The 17,947-nt window shown below is 45.0% G+C and overlaps 1 protein-coding gene across 2 annotated transcripts; it reads left to right on the top strand.

The window, feature by feature from the left end:
* The first annotated feature begins 4,028 nt into the window (after positions 1-4,028).
* LOC109764097 (uncharacterized) lies at positions 4,029-14,457 on the top strand. Of its 2 annotated transcripts, XM_020322943.4 has the most exons (7): positions 4,030-4,359; positions 10,608-10,832; positions 10,961-11,210; positions 11,776-11,998; positions 12,101-12,221; positions 12,897-13,787; positions 13,894-14,210. In XM_020322943.4, exons 2-7 carry the CDS (start codon positions 10,668-10,670, stop codon positions 13,954-13,956), a joined length of 1,713 nt encoding a protein of 570 aa, XP_020178532.1. In that variant the 5' UTR covers positions 4,030-4,359; positions 10,608-10,667; the 3' UTR covers positions 13,957-14,210. The 2 variants fall into 2 exon arrangements, with proteins under 2 accessions (XP_020178531.1, XP_020178532.1); XM_020322942.4 differs by having other exon boundaries at positions 4,029-4,359; positions 12,897-14,457.
* The last annotated feature ends 3,490 nt before the right edge of the window (positions 14,458-17,947 follow it).

Genomic DNA, 17,947 nt, shown 5'->3' with positions numbered 1-17,947 from the left:
AGGAGTATTAATTAGGGGACAAAATTAGATTAGAGGACCAAATTTTTTCTTTTTAGGCCGGCCGCTCCGAACAGCCAGGGAGCAGCCGGCCGCTGCGTAGACCTGTCCTAAAAAAATACAAACCCTGTTTAGAAAAGTAGTAGACCTCTTCTATTGTTGGCCTCTCTGTATTCACTCGCTGACAGTTTGGTATAATCTTTTTTCTGATTATAAATCTTTCATTTGCTGGCACGTGAACAAGATCCTCTTAACTAAACTATCAGGCTCTGGTTGTGGCTGGCGGTAAATTCCTTTGCAGTGGAGATAATGTTCGATTGTGTACTTGCTGCCTGTCAAATAAGAAAGAAAAGTTTATGGCCAGTGCTACAAATCAGCCGGATAATTTTCTAACAAAATCATCCGCCTCGTCGGCCGTCTGATCTGGCGCTAGTGGCCTTTCGATCTCAGCAACACAGCCCGACATCTTCTCTCCTCTCATCCCATCCAGCACACGCATTCAGTTCGATACCTGCATCTGCTCTGAAGACGACGATGTTGCAGAGCAACCCAACACCCCGCCGTGGTACCTGCGCCTGTGACATCGCAGCACCGGAGCCGCCGGTGCGCGCTGCATCACAGCTCCCAGAGCCACCGGCGACGCTGCATCGCAGCACCACGAGCCACCGAAGGCCTGCTCCATGGCAAGACCGAGCGCGACGCCACCGGCAAAGCTTCATTGCAGCTCCGGGGAAGCTTCATTGCAGCCCTGCCGGAGTCCGTTCCATCCTCATCGCCGCTTCAATGACCGCGGCGGCGCTCCAGTGCAGCCTCGGGCAGTGCTCCAATGCAGTCCCAACGGCGCGACAGAAAGCTCCAACGCAGCATCTCATGTGTGCGGCGTTGCAGCACCGGTGGTGAGCGCGCCCGCCTCCTCCCTTCGTGCTGCCTTGCAACACCGGCGGCGAGTAGCCCAGCCTCCTCCTGCATGCTGCGTTGCAGCACCGGTGGCGAGCGACGCCCGCCTCCGATTTTCGTGCTTCATTGCAACACCGGTGCGCAACGGTACACTGGTGGCCGGCGTCGCCCTTCCTGCTCGCAACGATGGCGTTGTTCAACACCGACAGCAGTTAGGCAGCGCGCGGGGAACTACAGGTCGACGCGGGTGCTGCAGGTCGCCGACTCCAGGAGTGCGGCAAGTCGCGGCCGAGGGCTGCAAGCTGCCCGCAGTTTGCTCCGACGAGGGCTAACGGCGGAGAGGTCGGGCGGCTGGCTCCGACGAGGTAATGGGGAAGTGGTGGACGACATGTGCGACAAGACAGAGGTAGGAGCGAGGGGATAGAGAAAAGGGGATCTCGGTCAGTTGGGAAAAGGAAACAAGCGCGTTGACGCAAGAGATAAGAGAAGGGACTGCACGGGAGCGTGGCGTGGCCCCATGAGGACGCGTGGCGTCCAGGCGACACGGCTGAATTCTGAAGAAATCAGCCGGATGTTTTAGAACGTTTTCCAAAGTTTATGTACGAGACTTGTAACTTCCGGATGCATCGCTTCGGCCTGGCCTTTCCCCACCCACCCTCCCGCGTCGCTCCCGTGAGCGACGGGGAGGGAACCCTAGCCGCCGGGGCAGCATCACCCCTCCTCCCCCGCCCCCGCCGGATGGCGTTGACGGGCAAAGCCCGGTTGGCGCGGCGGCGACAGGTCTCTGCTCCTCTCTACCTGTGGTGCGGTTGGCGTGGGACAACGACATCGGGCGGTGGCGCTGGGCTGTCGTGGGGCTTAGCAGGACGGTGGCGCGCCTATGGTGCGGGGTGTGGTCCTCTTCCAGATGGATACGTGCGGGCCGCCTACAGCCAGATCCGGCCAGGTCTGATGCTGTGGGGCTGGCGTGCGGCGTGGGGCGGGTGCAGCGGCGGCCTGGCTTGGCGGCTGTGGTGCTGGTGCGGGGCCATCTAGGCTCGGCTGGGTCGTGGTGGCGCCCTCTGCGGGCCGGAGGTTCCGGGCGGATCTGAGCTTCCGTCGGGCTGTGGTGGTGCGGTGTCTTCTCGCGGGTGTGGCGGTGAGGTAGAGGTCCGGTGGTGGTGGCCTTGGTTTGGACGGTGCTGACGAAGCTCTGTGTGGGAGCTGATGGGGGCGGGTGCGCCGGACGGCTGCTCGCGGCTGGAGTTGCCGGCTGCCATGAGCGGACGTCGTCCGCCTTTTCCGGGTGCGGTTGCTAGCTATGGGCTGGTGCGGTAGACTCGCCACCGGGAAGGAGTTTGACGTGGTCCTCTAGCCTGGGGTTGGTTGCTCCTCATGTGAGTTCCGAAGCGGTGTCTCCTTGGAGTCAGGTTGCTCGGCTCTGGGTTGCCTCCGTCTAGCCAAGGTGGGAGTTTGCGGCTTGGTTGGGGACGTGTCTTTACATTGTGGCGTCGGTGCGGGCCCGTGGCGTCGGTGGTGGCGGTGGTCGTGTTAGCGTTGCGTCGATGCGCGGATCGGCGCCGGTGACCACGGATATGGCGTCGTGTAAGCTCGCATGGCCATGGGATCGAGGCTCGCTCGCAAGCGGCCATCGACAGTCTCAGAGTCGTGTCCCCTCAATCAACCGGGCATTGGCTGGGGACACATGTGTGGGTGACTCCTACGATAGAGGCGCCTACCCAGACTCAGGGACTGATGCCGGGCTAGGAGTAGATGGAGTGTCGTCGCTATTCCTACCACGGTTGTGTGCGTTGTGATGTGAGCAGCGTATGGTATCTCACGACAGGGATGCTGGGGCGGCGGCCTCGGATGGCGGTCCGAATGGTTGCTCTTCAGAGGGGCATCATTGCGGTGGTGGCATGGAATGGCGTCCAAGTACCCCAAGGCGGCAAGGCCATTGCAGTTGCACTTTCTTGCCACCTCGATCAATGACTGGTGGGACAAAACCATTTTGCTCAAGCGAAAAGGAGAAGTGATTGACGAATGCGTGGCAATGACTTATGTGGCATGGAGCATTTGAAACGAGAGGAACAGGCGTATCTTTAGGAACGAGCATAAATCGGTTGAGAGGGTTTGCTTGGCAAGGGAGTGGTCCTATAAGGCATGTATAGCTGGGGTGTTTGATGCAGTACCGGACCTATTTTCTTTTGAATTTTCTTGCTGTGTCTATCCCGGTTTGTACAGTTTGCCCCCCTCCTATAATGAAAAAGGCAGAGCACCTCCCGCATTCAAAAAGTTTGAGCAACATGTATGTTGTGTTTTTGATAAAGGGCGCTTTAACATGTATGTTGTGTTGAGTAAGCTTCTGATAGGCGCACTACATGTAAGCGTGTGATGATCGAAGTGCTGCTGTGAACAGATACTGTTTGAAATCCCACCTGTAAAGTGCGACAAAGCACGCCCTCTCATGCCTCCAGTAAGAAAAGCTCAGTCGGGTTGTTGGTTATGCTTCTCTGGTGTTTATTACCTGGTGTGGATTTGTGGCTTCCATTTTATTCGCACCAACAACCTTATGATGTCAGTGATTAATTTTATTATGTTAGATATTAATTCTTGCAGTGTGTACTGTTGACTCTGTTCGTAGGGTTTGGTTAATGCTGATTGAGTTCACAACTTCACATCATCTTGCCACCAAACCAACTGCAACTGGCGTGTGTGGTGATATGAGCAGTGAGTCAGTCTCCATTCCTTTATTGTAGTCTCCACTCCTTTATTTTGTAGTCTCCATTCCTTATGGAACCTGCAGTGCAATGCGTGTTACGGACGACGATAGTGGTGTTGGCACTGAAACGATCGAGATTCAGACTTGATAGTTCAGTCAGGTTCTTCGGCTGTCCATCCTTTCGGCTAATCAACCAAACCCGGTGTAGTAGAGTAGTTTGCACCTCTCGTTGCTTGCCATGTGTTGCCGACTTGCCGTGTACTCCCTCCATAAACTAATGTAAGAGCGTTTAGATCACTACTTCAGTGTTCTAAACGTTTTTATATTAGTTTACAGAGGAAGTACCACCTACCACGCGGTGATAGAAATACTATATGGAATCTTCTACACAGTATGACGATTAAAAACAAACGCACATGGGTAGGATTGAGTTGACGACGACCGCTGGATTGAAAATTGGAAAGTACATACCGTATGTGGCGAAGTTTCGGATATACTACTAAGCGCCCCCCCCCTCCCCCCTAATCATGAACTCAGCCCAGTGATGCTTACCTCTCTACAACAACAGCACCAACCGCGGAAGTTCACAAAGCTTGAGAAACATTCCATAAGAAACCACGACCATCGAGCTGCTGCCTACACGGAGGCGACGCGCCGGAGAATTCGCTGCTGACTACGGCAGCGCGGAGGCGACGCGCCGGAGGTGGAGCTGCTGCTGCTTCTGGTCGGCCGTACGTCAAGCCGCTGCGTCGGGTACCAAATCGGTGAGTGGCTATTTCGCTCTTCCTCCAGACCCATGGATCCATCGGCGGATTCTTGTCGATTCTTTAGCGATTTCGGGATCAACCAAGCGCCGGTATAATCCATATATAACTGAAAATCACCAGAAAGGGGTCCGATTATCGTTAAGATATAGAAAAAAATAAAATAGTCCAGAACAAAATATTTAGAACAGATACAAAAAATAGACTACATGGCCAACCTCCTCTCCTCAGAATCCTTCTTAGGGCATCTCCAAAGCAGACACTCAAACCTCGAGCAAGTGTCTAGACCGCGCTATTCGGACGCACTTTGTCATCCAACACATATTCATATCGGTATGCTGACACGTCCGGACATCTGTTTTTCCGTAAATCGGAACCAAACAAAGGGAGGCTTTGCGGTAGTTAGGACATATGCTTGAGGAAACGAAAACCACCACGTACACTCTCCTCCGTATCTGCGGAAGGCCGTGATGCTATTTGACTGGTGCATGTTGCTTTTGCGGAAAGTAATCAGATAACATGTTGTTTGGCGAAAAGTGATAGCATACCTACATGTTGTTTGGCGGAAAGTTTAGCATGCATGCATGTTGTTGGTGGAAGGTAAGCTTGCATCCATGTTGTTTGTACTTTTTTTTCAAGTGCTTTTATCAATGTAAAGTGTGATTGCTTCTCACATATTTGGTGGACGATTGTTACTGTACGGAAGGCGGACAAATATTTGAGCTATAGGATTGAATGAATGGCTCTCGTATCCATGTTTGCACGACAAGCCGGACCGATTTTCCATGTCCGCTTAGGGGTCGGCTTAGCCAGAATTGGGACCAGTAGCAGAAACGTTGGCCACAGGATGGAATTTTGTCTGGCGGTGGGAAAGTTGGGCGTCTTGCGGACGGCGCTCGTGGCAGTCTAGGCGGCGGATGCCGGTGTTCCTCCTCGGTGACCAGCTGCGGGAACAAGATGCATCGGAGGATTTCCATGCGATGGTGCCGCTCCCACCGGCAGCGGAGCTTGTGGAGGAAGGATAAGATGAAGATAGGAGGAGGCCAAATGGTCAACTGGGTTAGAATCCTATGAAATATACAGTAACGGATTATAAGAATTAGCAAATTCTCATCTAACTTCTATACTATTTAATCAAACAAAAAAACAAAGAAAAAATTCCTCATGTATCTCCATGTAAACTATAACAATGTATACGTGAGTTAGACCAGACATAGTTATTTCTCATCTAGATAAGAGCTGGCCACACTCATAGAGTTAAGTACACAGTAAGTCAAGGTACCAACAACTCCAATCATACCTCTGAACTATTTTAAACCTTGTTGTTAGAGAACCGAGGACATGGCCGGTCGATCTTTTTTTATCTAAAACGAAATGACGTAAGGAAGCCAATCACCCCATTAGTTTAGTGGACGCAACGACCATCATCGTCTATATACGATTAACTAGAGCCCAACTTACTTTACATCCAACACTAATCTGGCCGGACATTTAAGCACGACCAAAAGCGTTGACGCGGCGAGCTAGGCAGCCTGGGGTCTTCCTCAAAGCACACGAGCACCGTGGTGATCCGATAGTTCTTTGCTCACCGGGCCAGCGGATTCTACAGAACTTGTTACTTCACAATACTTCGTTGCCGTGGTATGTATTTGTCGAAAAAGGGCTTTCGCCCTGTTATATATATAAAGCAATAATCAATTAATAGGAAGCATGCGAACACACAATAACACCAACCCTACTGGGATACTAGCTAGACAAGAGAAGCTCATTCGGATGAACATGAAACTAACAACGTGAACCAAGCAAAGCTAAATGAAGCACTAAACAAAAGAAGCTTGCTTGTTCCTAGCAATGTGCATAAGTCTTCCCGGAACGCCACGAGACCGCTTACCAAGCAGGCCACTGCTCCCATGGCACGCTCCTATTGCTGGGCGGGAGGTATAGAATTATATCATCAGTTTGAAGGAGGAGGGGTCCAAATAACGATGAAACAGGGAACTAAAAAACATGGACAAAGCAAAGCTAAAGCATTATAACTAAAGGAGCTTGTTTTTCCTAGCAATGAGCACGAGTCTTTTCGGAGCGCCTCGACATATCTCGCTGAGCAGCCCACCGCTCCCAAGGCACACTCCAATTGTTGGGACAGTCAATATGGGATGATACCATCAGGTTGAAGGAGAAGGGGTTCAAATAACGATGAAACAGTGAACTAAAGGACATGGACAAACAAAGCTAAAGCACTATAACTGAAGGAGCCTGCTTTTCCTAGCAATGAGCGCAAGTCTTTTCGGAGCGCCTCGACACATCTCGCCAAGCAGCCCACTGCTCCCAAGACACACTCCAATTGTTGGGCCAGGCAATATAGGATGATACCATTAGTTTGAAGGAGGAGGGGTCCAAATAATGACGAAATAGGGAACTAAAAAACATGGACAAAGCAAAGCTAAAGCACTATAACTAAAGGAGCTTGCTTGTTCCTAGCAATGTGCACAAGTCTTTTCGGAGCGCCTCGACACATCTCACCAAGCATCCCACCACTCCCAAGGCACAATACAATTGTTGGGCCAAGCGATATAGGACGATACCATCAGTTTGAAGGAGGAGGGGTGAAATAAACATCGCTTCCAATGAAGAGAATAACATCCACAGACGTCGTCGTCATCTGCCTGACCAAGGTCAAGCATGGTTGCTAGCGCCCCGCCATCCAAACCCAGAGAGCATCAATGGCAACCAACAATCACACCAATGCATCTTGGCTAAACGATACCTCCGGTAGCCTGTCAGCATGACGCTAATCCCAGCAACCCCTGGTCCCGGGATGGCCTCGTACGCCCAGAAGACTACCGTCTAAAAGAGGCCAATGACACATTAAGGTAAATCATCGGCGACAAGAAGGTCCTAGAGCAACCTTGGTATCAACATACATAGACAGACACCACCGAATGAGACACCGACGACGGGTGGCCGAAGCAGTGGTGAAGACGTCTGATGGCCTCGGATGGAGGGACGGGAAGCAAAGCCTTAGAGGAGGAGAACGTCATTCGTAGATGTCGTCGCCACCAGCAATGGTCAAAGCCTTGTGCAAGAGCCATTCACCGGCGACCCATCCTCCCTAGTCACTACATCATTCCCGCAATGTCGTGGAAGAGCGCACAGCTAACCGGCGTCCAGAAGACTACCGTCCCAAGCAAGGCGTCGGTCCCTGCCAAGCTAACCGGCCATAACCGGCTCTCCCATGCCTCGGCCACCCCGCCAGAATGCATAGTGAATCCAGCACGCTCAAGCATACACGTACAACCAACCTCCTTTTGAACCGCCGGCGAGGCGCTGCACGGGGGCTCCAGATATGCCCCCTCCAGATCCATGTCGGGGCCTCGGACAGGGCCAGAGCACATATGCGCCCCATGTCGCGAGAGAGGGAGGGTGGCCCAGACGGCCAGATCCGAGACACCTGCACCTGGCCACCGCACCAGATCCACAAACAGCGGGGGTGGAACGACCCAGGGAAGGAGGAAGGAACCCGAGAGGACGGGAGGAGCACGGAGAGGAAGGTTGCCGACGCGAGCCCCCTCCTGCCCCACGACCAGGATGCGACCGCCAACCAGCGTGCCACCCTGCCGCAACGAGTAAATTGCACAAAACCACCACTTTGAAGGCTAGGTTTGCATAAAACACTACGTTACATATTTTTTGCAGAAAACACCACGTCTTGTGTAATCGTTTTGCAAAAATCACTGATCGGCGGATTTGACCCTGTTAAGTGAGATTATGACAGGCGGGGCCCTTTTGTGCATACGTGGCGTAACGGCTCCACTCAAACGGCGTTTGATGATGGATTTGTCTAAATTTACAAACTAGTCCATGTAATTGTACAGGGACACCCCTTCAATCAAAACTAAAAAAGCAATCAGCTCCATGGATCTGGCCGGCCCAAGCACGCGAGCAGAGAAGCGGTCGGACGTTGTGTCTCGTCGCCGGAGAGGGGGCGCGCCGTCAGGATCTTGGAGGAGTGGCTGCGGCGCAGCAAGCCGGCGATGCTTGGGGCGATGGCCAGGGAGATGGTCGCCGGCAGCCGGCGTGGCTGTGCGGGCATGGCGGCGGCATCCATGGCGCTCGCCCGTGGCGTTGTGGCCCGGGCTGCTGTGACTCGGGGCCGATCCGGTCGACAGGGAGGAGTAGAGGGAGGGGAGAGGAGCCGCAGGGGCCGGCGGGCGCGCCGGTGACGCCGGCGGGCGCCGTGGTCGCTCAGGCATCGTCAAGGAGCCCTGCGGGGAAGCGCCCTCTGCTCTAGGAGCCCGTGGCGTCGCCGAAATCCCACGATGCGGCGGGACGACGTGCACGTGCAGGGGCTCACCCTCGTCGTCGAAATCCCTCTGCTCATCGGGGCACCGTGGCCGGCGATCTTGGCTCCGAGGAGGGAGTTCGTGGCTGCAGCACCTCACCTCAGTGGATCCCGTGGTGGAACTGACCCGGTCAAAAGCAACAGTCAGAGGAGGAGCTGTGGTTGCAGCACCTCACCTCAGTGGATCCCGTGGCAATCGGGCTCAACGGCGAAGGATCTGACCGGCGGCGCAGGAGGCTGTCCGTGGGGAAGAGCTCGCCCGTCGGCCGCTCCGAGGAGTGAGAAAGGGAACTAGAAAGTGGAGGATTTTTGTTTTTGACTAAAAGGACTTTTTGGTGAGAGGAAGAAAGAAGGATTGGAGAAGAAGACCCAACTGACAGGTGGACCCCGTGTCCTGTCTAACGCCGTCTGACTAGAGCCGTTACGCCACGTATGCAAAATGGGGACCCACCTGTCATAATCTCACTTAACAAGGCCGGATCCGCCGATCAGTGGTTTTTTACAAAACGATTACACAAGATGCGGTGTTTTCTGCAAAACTAGTCTTCAAAGTGGTGGTTTTGTGCAACACAATAACCGGTCGGTCTCCACCACCTTCCTCAGGCGCCGGACAGACTTGCCTGCCGGCTCCTCTTGCAACGGTGAGGGGGAGAGGGTAGGGGAGGGTGCGGCGTCATTTGACACCTCATCAAAATCCTATGTGGAAGAACGAGAAAGCAGGAGCGAGAGTGAAGCGGGCTACACATATGTTGCTCGGCTGCAGCAGCTTGGATGCAGCTCGTCAAATGCAAAAGAGCGGGCGCTAGCTCCTTTCCTTCCAATCATCTACCTTCATTCACATGCATGCATTAAATACTACTCCCTCCGTTCCTAAATATAAATCTTTTTAGACATTTCAAATGGACTACAACATATGGATGTATGTAGACATATTTTAGAGTGTAGATTCACTCATTTTGCTCCGTATGTACTCACTTGTTGGAATATCTAAAAAGACTTATATTTGGGAACGGAGAGTATAATCAATTACTCCTTCCCTCTCATAATATAATCATAATATAACATGTTTTTTTTCGAAAATCCATCTCTGCATCTGAGCTCATCTGCACTGCGCTGACGAAAAAAATCAAAACAAATACTAAAAATATTAAAAAAATTACATTTTTTTTGTGTGGTAGACAATTTGATGCGTGAGGTCCGCTCCAATTTTCAATTCATTTGGACATCTGAGGAGCTCTCAGCAAAAAAGACAAATTGGGGGTGTGTAAAAATGTTTACTGTTTATGTACTATTTTGGTCCGATTTGTCGTTTTTGTTGAGAGCTCCCAGATGTCCAAATGACGTGAAATTCGGTGCGGGCGTCATGCATCAAATTGTCTAGCACACAAAAAAATTGGAATTTTTTGATTTTGTTTTGATTTTTTACGAATTTGTTTCTAATGAGCCTCGGCACCGAAACGCCCTACTCGCTTTTTTGGCACTAGTGTAGTATCGAGAAACATCTTATATTATTTGACGGAGGGAGTATTAGCTACTACCTCTGTTCTGGTTTATAGATCCCCTTAGTATTTTGTACTAAATTTTGATCATGGATTTAATTAACAAAATGTTAATGCATGTCACAAAAAATAATATTTCCTCATATGGTCAAATTTGGGCGCAAAATACAAAGAGGGCTAATAAACCAGGACGGAGATAGTAATCTACAGCTAACTTACTATACCAGTGGACTTTTTCATGGGCTTTAGGTGATATAGCCAACAACACGCTTTGTTATTAATTAACCATGCTCTAGTAGAGTTAGTTGGACCACAAAAATAAAGGGCCCAAATTAATTTGATGTATCGTGAAAGGACTCGTTATTTATTACTTGAGTAAAAGCTAATAGTTGTCCTGTTGTCAACAGAGGGGGAAAAGATAACAGTTATCTTGTTTCAAAAGTACTGTGCTCTGGTATTGATTACAAATGGATACCAAAATCGGTACTATAAACAAGGTTCATCTAGAGCGCATGGTGCTTGATCGAAGTGCAGAGCCAACATACCTGCCGTTATCACTTTTGGAAGACATCACAGACTGTTTTTCCGATGATCAACAAATTGGCAGCGGTGGATTTTCCATAGTTTATAAGGTCAGAATTACCCCTGGCTAGTAACCTTCCTCAATTCCAGTTGAAGTTGATATAAAAAGTAAACGACATATGCACATGACAGTCAGACCACCACATGTGCACATATGTAATGCACGTTATGGTTGCAGGGAATGGTGGGGAAAAAGATGGTCGCTGTGAAGAAACTATCCCAAACGATGCATGAGAATAAATTCCACAGAGAAGTTGAATGCATTACGAAGGCCAAGCACAAAAACATAGTGCGTTTCCTTGGATACTGTTCTGACACGCAAGGGAGAATTGAAGATTACCAAGGAAAGTTTGTCATGGCAGATGTACGAAACTGGTTGCTATGTTTTGAGTACGTACCGAATGGAAGTCTCATCGAGTATATTACCGGTATGATCACAATGTTTACATATTTATGTCTTTACTAAAGGTCATTTTATTGTGTTCGATATATTAGCAATTATTCGTATAATTTAACTCATAATAAAAACAGAATTCTGATCAAAATACTACTCTCTTCGTTCCTAAATATAAGTCTTTTTAGATATTCCAATAGGGACTATATATGGAGTGAAATGGGTGAATCTACACTCTAAAACACACACACACACATATATATTTCTATTTCTATTTTGTACAAGATCTCTAAAAAGACTTATATTTAGGAATGGAGGGAGAATAATTTAAGGGGAAAATATTTCTATTTTGTCAGAGCAGATGCATGCAGTAAAGTAACGAGGTTTGAGGAAGTTAATTTTCAATCTTGTGGAACGCAGAAATGATCCAGCATAAAAAAAATGAGGGGAGACCCACTATACATTTGGGAAAGTTAAGAAACCATCGAGTATTATTCACTGCTTGTTTATGAATTTTGAGGGTAGGTTGGGACATATTTAGAAAAACTAATTTATTTATTACATTAAATTATCTCTAGTATAAAAAAATTCCTCCACAGATCCATCTCGTGGACTTGAATGGAGAGAGCGATACCAAATAATTAAGGGAATCTGTGAGGGACTACTTCATCTTCACGAGAAGCGTATCCTCCACCTAGATCTCAAGCCTAGTAATGTATTGATTGATATTCACATGGTACCCAAAATTGCTGATTTTGGCCTCTCAAGGTGCCTTGATAAAGACCAAACCCGTGACTTCACTTCAAACATATGTGGATCACTGTAAGTCAGTCTCCTGAAAGCTTTTTTTTTTCCTTTTGTTTGACACATGAACTTATATTTGTGTGCACATTCATGGATCAAACTTCATAAATCTTTTTGTAGGGGATACATGGCACCCGAATTCTTCATAGGACAAGTCACTTTTGCATCAGACATATACAGTCTTGGTATTATAATTATGGAGATTCTGACAGGAGAGAAGGGGTATCAGGAAGAACAGGATGTAAGCATAGTTTTAAGCATGTGCTCCATGTTAAGGATATATTTTCAAGTAAAGTACGCCAACGGGATAACTTAACTTGGAGATATTACCAAAATCATGCATATGCGGAGTGCTATAAATGTGATCTTAATGCTTGGGCATAGGCCAACATGGCTTAATTAAACATGCAAGGTGGTACCAAAGGCGGAGTCATTAAGGTTGCATTTGTACCACTTTATTCTCAGTAGTTTACCAAAATATTTAAGTTATGAAGAAAATGTTGAAAATGCACTAATATATCAACACTTCTCGGCATGTGTAACTCTCAAAGGCCTATATTTGGACTGAAAATGATTGCATTTTACATTTTAAATTGTGCTAGCATGTTGTTGAGCTTATCACCGAGACGGAGTTGTGTTTTATACACGAACAACTAGCTCAGCCGTTAGCTCAGACTCACGACAACCCGTGATAAATGCACTTAAGTAGGCTTCAAAAAATAAAACATCGAACTTATAACATATATGTCCATGTGAATGCATAACGGCTATATATGATCTTCTCTTCTAGGCTTTCCAGTGTATTTTTTCTCTTTCTATAGTAGCTATAAACCATCTGTAAATAGAGTTCCTGTCTTTTTTTTGAGGATTAATAGAGTTCCTATCTTGATCTGAACTCACCATTGCATCTTTAAAGGTAGTTGAGAATTGGATGAATCGGTTGGAGGCAGCAGATCAAAAGGAGACGCAGTTGGAGCAAGTAAGAGTATGCACTACGATAGGGATAGAGTGCATGGACCCTAACCCAAAGAAGAGACCGTTTGCACATCATATAGTCAATAAGCTTGATAAAACGGCAAGTATCGTCGAAACTGGCATCACTAGTCCATCTGTTGAGCAGCAGGTTAGATCCCTAAAAGAACAACACAGTCAAAGGAAAATTGTGGATCTTTCACTTGAGTATCTCCTAGAAGAACAACACAGTCAAAGGAAAATTGTGGATCTTTCATTTGAGTATCTCATAAAAGATATGAACGGGCGCACTAAAACGGAAGAACTCATGGAATTTATTGGGGCATTTAAAGATCATTGGCGGCACGCGAAAGAACATCGGTGGTCACTACGGGGAGTGCATCGTACAAAGCAAAATACCAGCCAACAACAAGGGGCAAGTATTTCTAGCTCTAACTCTGTTGTGCTCAACAAGTTGAACATCTTTAGTACAAAAGCACGCAGGAATTATGCCAGGAATGGTGGGCCTATGCTTGAGAAAATAGATATGTTGAAACTTTTCAAGAAGGAGGAGCTTAAGCCAGCTATTAAGGACAAGAACCGTATTGGAAGAGATGTCTTTGAAGAAGTTTACATAGGCCTTGTTGATAGAGTACCAGTCATAGTAAAGAAGCAGATTAGTGGTATTGTGCTACAAAATGGACAGTTTGCAAAGGAAGTCATTATCCAATCTCAAGTCCTCCACAAGAACATTGTTAGGCTCATAGGTTGTTGCGTGGAAGTTGACATCCCGATGCTAGTATATGAGTATCTCTCCAATGACAGCCTCCATGACATTCTTCACAGCAATTGCAAGGTACGTCTCAACTTGGGCGTGCGTTTAAATATTGCCACAGAATCAGCACGTGGTCTAGCTTATATGCATTCAAGGCACAATATCTTACATGGTAATATTAAATCAGAAAATATACTCTTGGATGACCATTTTGTGCCAAAGATCTCAAATTTTTGCATATCAAGATTGACCGGGAGAGGCTACAAACACACCAGAATAGCCAAGGGTGACGATGCTTATATGGATCCAGTATACCTACAAACAGGCCTACTTAGCGAATATAGTGATGTGTACAGTTTTGGAGTCGTTATATTGGAACTTCTTAGCAGGAAGAAGGCCACACACTCGGACAATAATAGCTTAGTAAGGAATTTCCTTGAGAATCACAAGCAGAGTAGGAAATCAACCGAGCTATTTGATGAGAAAATTGCAGTGGTGGAGAATCTGGAGCTTCTTGACAATCTGACACAACTTGTTGTGGAATGTCTTAGCAAAAACTTGGATCTAAGACCGAAAATGATAGATGTTGCAAAGCGGCTCCACATACTGAATGAATCTCGTGGCCAGTGGGTCTTAAGTTGACAAGTCGATGCATTTACTAGTTTAGTTTGAACTTTAAACGACATATATGTAGCATCGAATAAGCTTCTGATAGGTGCAATTAGAGTGATGTGTGATGATCGACGTGTAATTTATGTATTTTGTTGTTGCGAACAAGTCTTTGAAATCCTATACAGCTGTAAAAGTAAAACACGCTAAAAGCAACGCCTCGCAGGCCTCCTCAGCCCTGTCGACCCACTGGTACAAAAAGCTCTGTCAGATTGTTCGCTCCGTTAAATTCTCTGGCAATTTATCCGTGCTTACCGGGTCTAGATATGTGGATCCAGTTATTCTTACCCTTCCTTATGATGTTAAGAGGAGCAGCTGTACAAGAGTTAATTAGTATGGGCAATTATTTTCTGCTGATGGAGCCTATTCATAGGTGATTTATGCTGATGGAGTTCAAATCACGTTGCCAGCAAACCATTTGTATGAATTTTCGCCGTGAGTATACCTAGCAGGCTATCAAATGAGGCTTTTAATAAATGTTAAATGTGTACAGACCAAATATTTCTGATGTATACAAAAAATATACAACGTGTATGGAAAAAGTCGACATCAAAAGATATAAGTTTTCAAAATTGTTATCATGTATTTCAAAAAAATGTTAAACGTGTATACAATTTTTTTTCCTGGCGACACAAAAATGTACAACGTGTATGGAAAAAGTGAACATCCAAAAATATATGTTTAAAAAAATATTAATCGTGTATTTGGAAAATGTCAAACATGTATATAAAAATATTAAACATGTATAAAAAATGTATCAGATGTATAACAAAAATATACGATGTTTACGAAGAAAAGTAGACATCAAAGATATACTCTAAAAACTGTTAACCATATATATGAAAAATGTTAAACCACAGCTTCAAAAAAATGTTAAACTAATATTAAAATTGGTTTTGCTTGTATAAAAAATGTACAATGTGTATGAAAACAAAAGAAATTGAAACATCTTTTGGAAAAAAAATTAATCATGTACTCCCTCCATCTCATATTAATTGGTGCTAAAATAAACGTATCTAGACGTATTTCAGTGTTATATACATCCATTTTAGTGTGTCTAAGATACATATATTTTAGCATCAATTCATATGGTATGGAGGAAGTATTCGAAAAATATTAAACATGTATTTAAAAAGTATTCTCAATTTATAAAAAATAATGTACAATATGTAACAAATATGTAGATATATGTTAAAAAGGAAAAGGAGTAACCAAAGAGAAAATGGGAAAAGGAAAACAAAAAAAAAATGCAAAAAGGAGAAGGAAACAAAGAAAACAAAATGGTCAAAGAAAAGCCAGGAAAGAAACAAAAAACCATAGGAAAACAAGGAATTTTTTGAGAAAACCGATAAAGAAACTAAGAAAACATGTAAAAACAAAGAAAACTGATAAAGAAACAAATAAAACCGGAGTTAACCAAACTAAAACTAAAAACAGAAAAAAATATATTAAAAATCGCAGTCACGTTACTGGCTTTGCCCATATGTGTTCTCGCTGGGGACTCTATGCGTGAGACGGATGCTATACTTGCTATAAGTAAGATACGTGGCACCTATTTGGCGGGTAGGTCGTTGTATAGGGACCTAGCGTATACCCCCGTTTCGCGCCTGTCCAGCGGGTGGGCCGCCCAGTCTGGTCTTTTTCCCTCCGGTCTTAGGAATGTTTGATGGACCGACTTTTTCTTTTTTATTTGATTTTTCTTTCATTTTTATTTTTATTTTATTGTTTCATTATGTATTTCTTTTCTTTGTTTCTTGTTCGTTTTTTCTTTTGGTTGGGCTAGACCAAATTTGACATGGGAGGAATACATAAAAGGAGATCTGAAGGACTGGTGTATCACCAAATAACTAGCCATTGACACGTATCCGTGGAAACTTGCTATCCATGTCAAGAGCCATGAGTTGGTAGCTAGAATTTAAGGGTTTCACGCGTACCCCAACTTGTTTGGGACTAAAGGCTTTGTTGTTGTCTTTTATTTAATTTTTATTATTTCATTTTTATTTCTTTCTTTAATTTTATTTGCATTTTCATTTTATGAATATCTTTATAATTCGTGAACATTTTTATAAAAAATTAAATATTTAGGAAAACACAAACATATTTTTAAAAAATTCTGAATTGTTTTACAAATTTCTGAACATTCTCTGAAACATGAGCATCTTTAACAAATTGCCGTCATTTTTTAAACTGTGAATTTTTTTTAAATTTTTGGAACAACTTTTAAAATTCAAAAACAGTTTTTCTTTGAAAAATATTTTTTGAAATGCATGAACATTCTGGAATCATTGAACATTGTTTGAATATATGAACTGCATTTGAAATTCATGATTTTTTTATTTTTTGTTGGCGTTTAGAAAAATCATGAACATTTTTTCAAATTCAGAATTTGTTCTTAATACGCGAACATTTTTTGATTTCCTTAACATTATTTCCAAATCATGAACATTTTTTGAATATGCGGACATTATTTTCAAAATCTTATATTTTTCGAATCTGCGAACATTTTATAACTTCACGAACAATTTTCAAAATCATGAACAGTTTTTAATTCAGGGACAGTTAATGATTTCTCAAACATTCGTTTTCTGAATTTCGGTATTTTTTCAAAGTTGGATCTTTTTAAAAATTTCGAATTATTTTAAAGTTGAAAAATGAAAATGAAAGAAAAGAAAAGGAAAAAAAAAGTAATAAAAGACAGGGTCGTTCCGCCCTGCACATGGGCGGGCCCAAAAAGACGTCAACCGAAGCGAGGTATAGCATTCACGGTGGTAGGTAGTCTTTTCTTAGGGAAACTACATTGCTTTATTGATCAACAAGGTCCAAAGGAACTGTTACAATGCCATGTGGCTCATTGAGCGACACATGTCTACCCAACTCGAGAGAAAAGGGAAATTAGCTAGATTGTCTGCTTCAAAGTTTCTACTCTTATGATTCATGAATAAAATTATAGCTCTCAAACTACACAACATCGGCCTTGATTTCTCTGATGATCGCACCATGGATGCTGTGAGTATTCTCCGCAAGATCCTTGATCACCGTCTGGCAGTTTGATGACCCAATAATTCGTCTAGCAAGTAGATCCTCTGCCAGAGCTAAAGCCTCTTTACAAGTATCTGTCTTGGGCGTTGGGACATCAGTTATACCTGCAAAAGTAATCAAAGAAGACTACTAATAATCACGGAGGGAGGGAGTGTGTCTCAAAGAAAAATTACACCATGTTCAAGAATCTCATCATGTTCTAAAAAAAATCACCAAGCACGTGTTAACACCACAATGTGTTACATGTGTTGATAAATGCGTCTTTGTCATCGCCCTCCTGCCATGGATCTTCTCAACAACGATCCATTCGTTTTAATTCTTCTTTTATTGTACTCCTTAGGACTAAAAGAGAAGAAGATTCACATACTTTTCAAGATTCAAGTTTAACCACAATTTTAACCAATAAAATGGACAAAACTTAAACCATTAAATTAGTATCTGGATTTTCCCCCATGGTATGAATTTGAAGTTACAGGACTTATGCATTACTAGTCCAATTACTACTTAAAGTAAGTCTTGAAAACCGCATACAT

This window comes from Aegilops tauschii, chromosome 6 (assembly GCF_002575655.3).
Source record: "Aegilops tauschii subsp. strangulata cultivar AL8/78 chromosome 6, Aet v6.0, whole genome shotgun sequence".
NCBI lineage: Eukaryota > Viridiplantae > Streptophyta > Magnoliopsida > Poales > Poaceae > Aegilops > Aegilops tauschii.
Note: the sequence above shows the minus strand (reverse complement) of the source record. Positions and strands in the feature narration are given on the sequence as shown.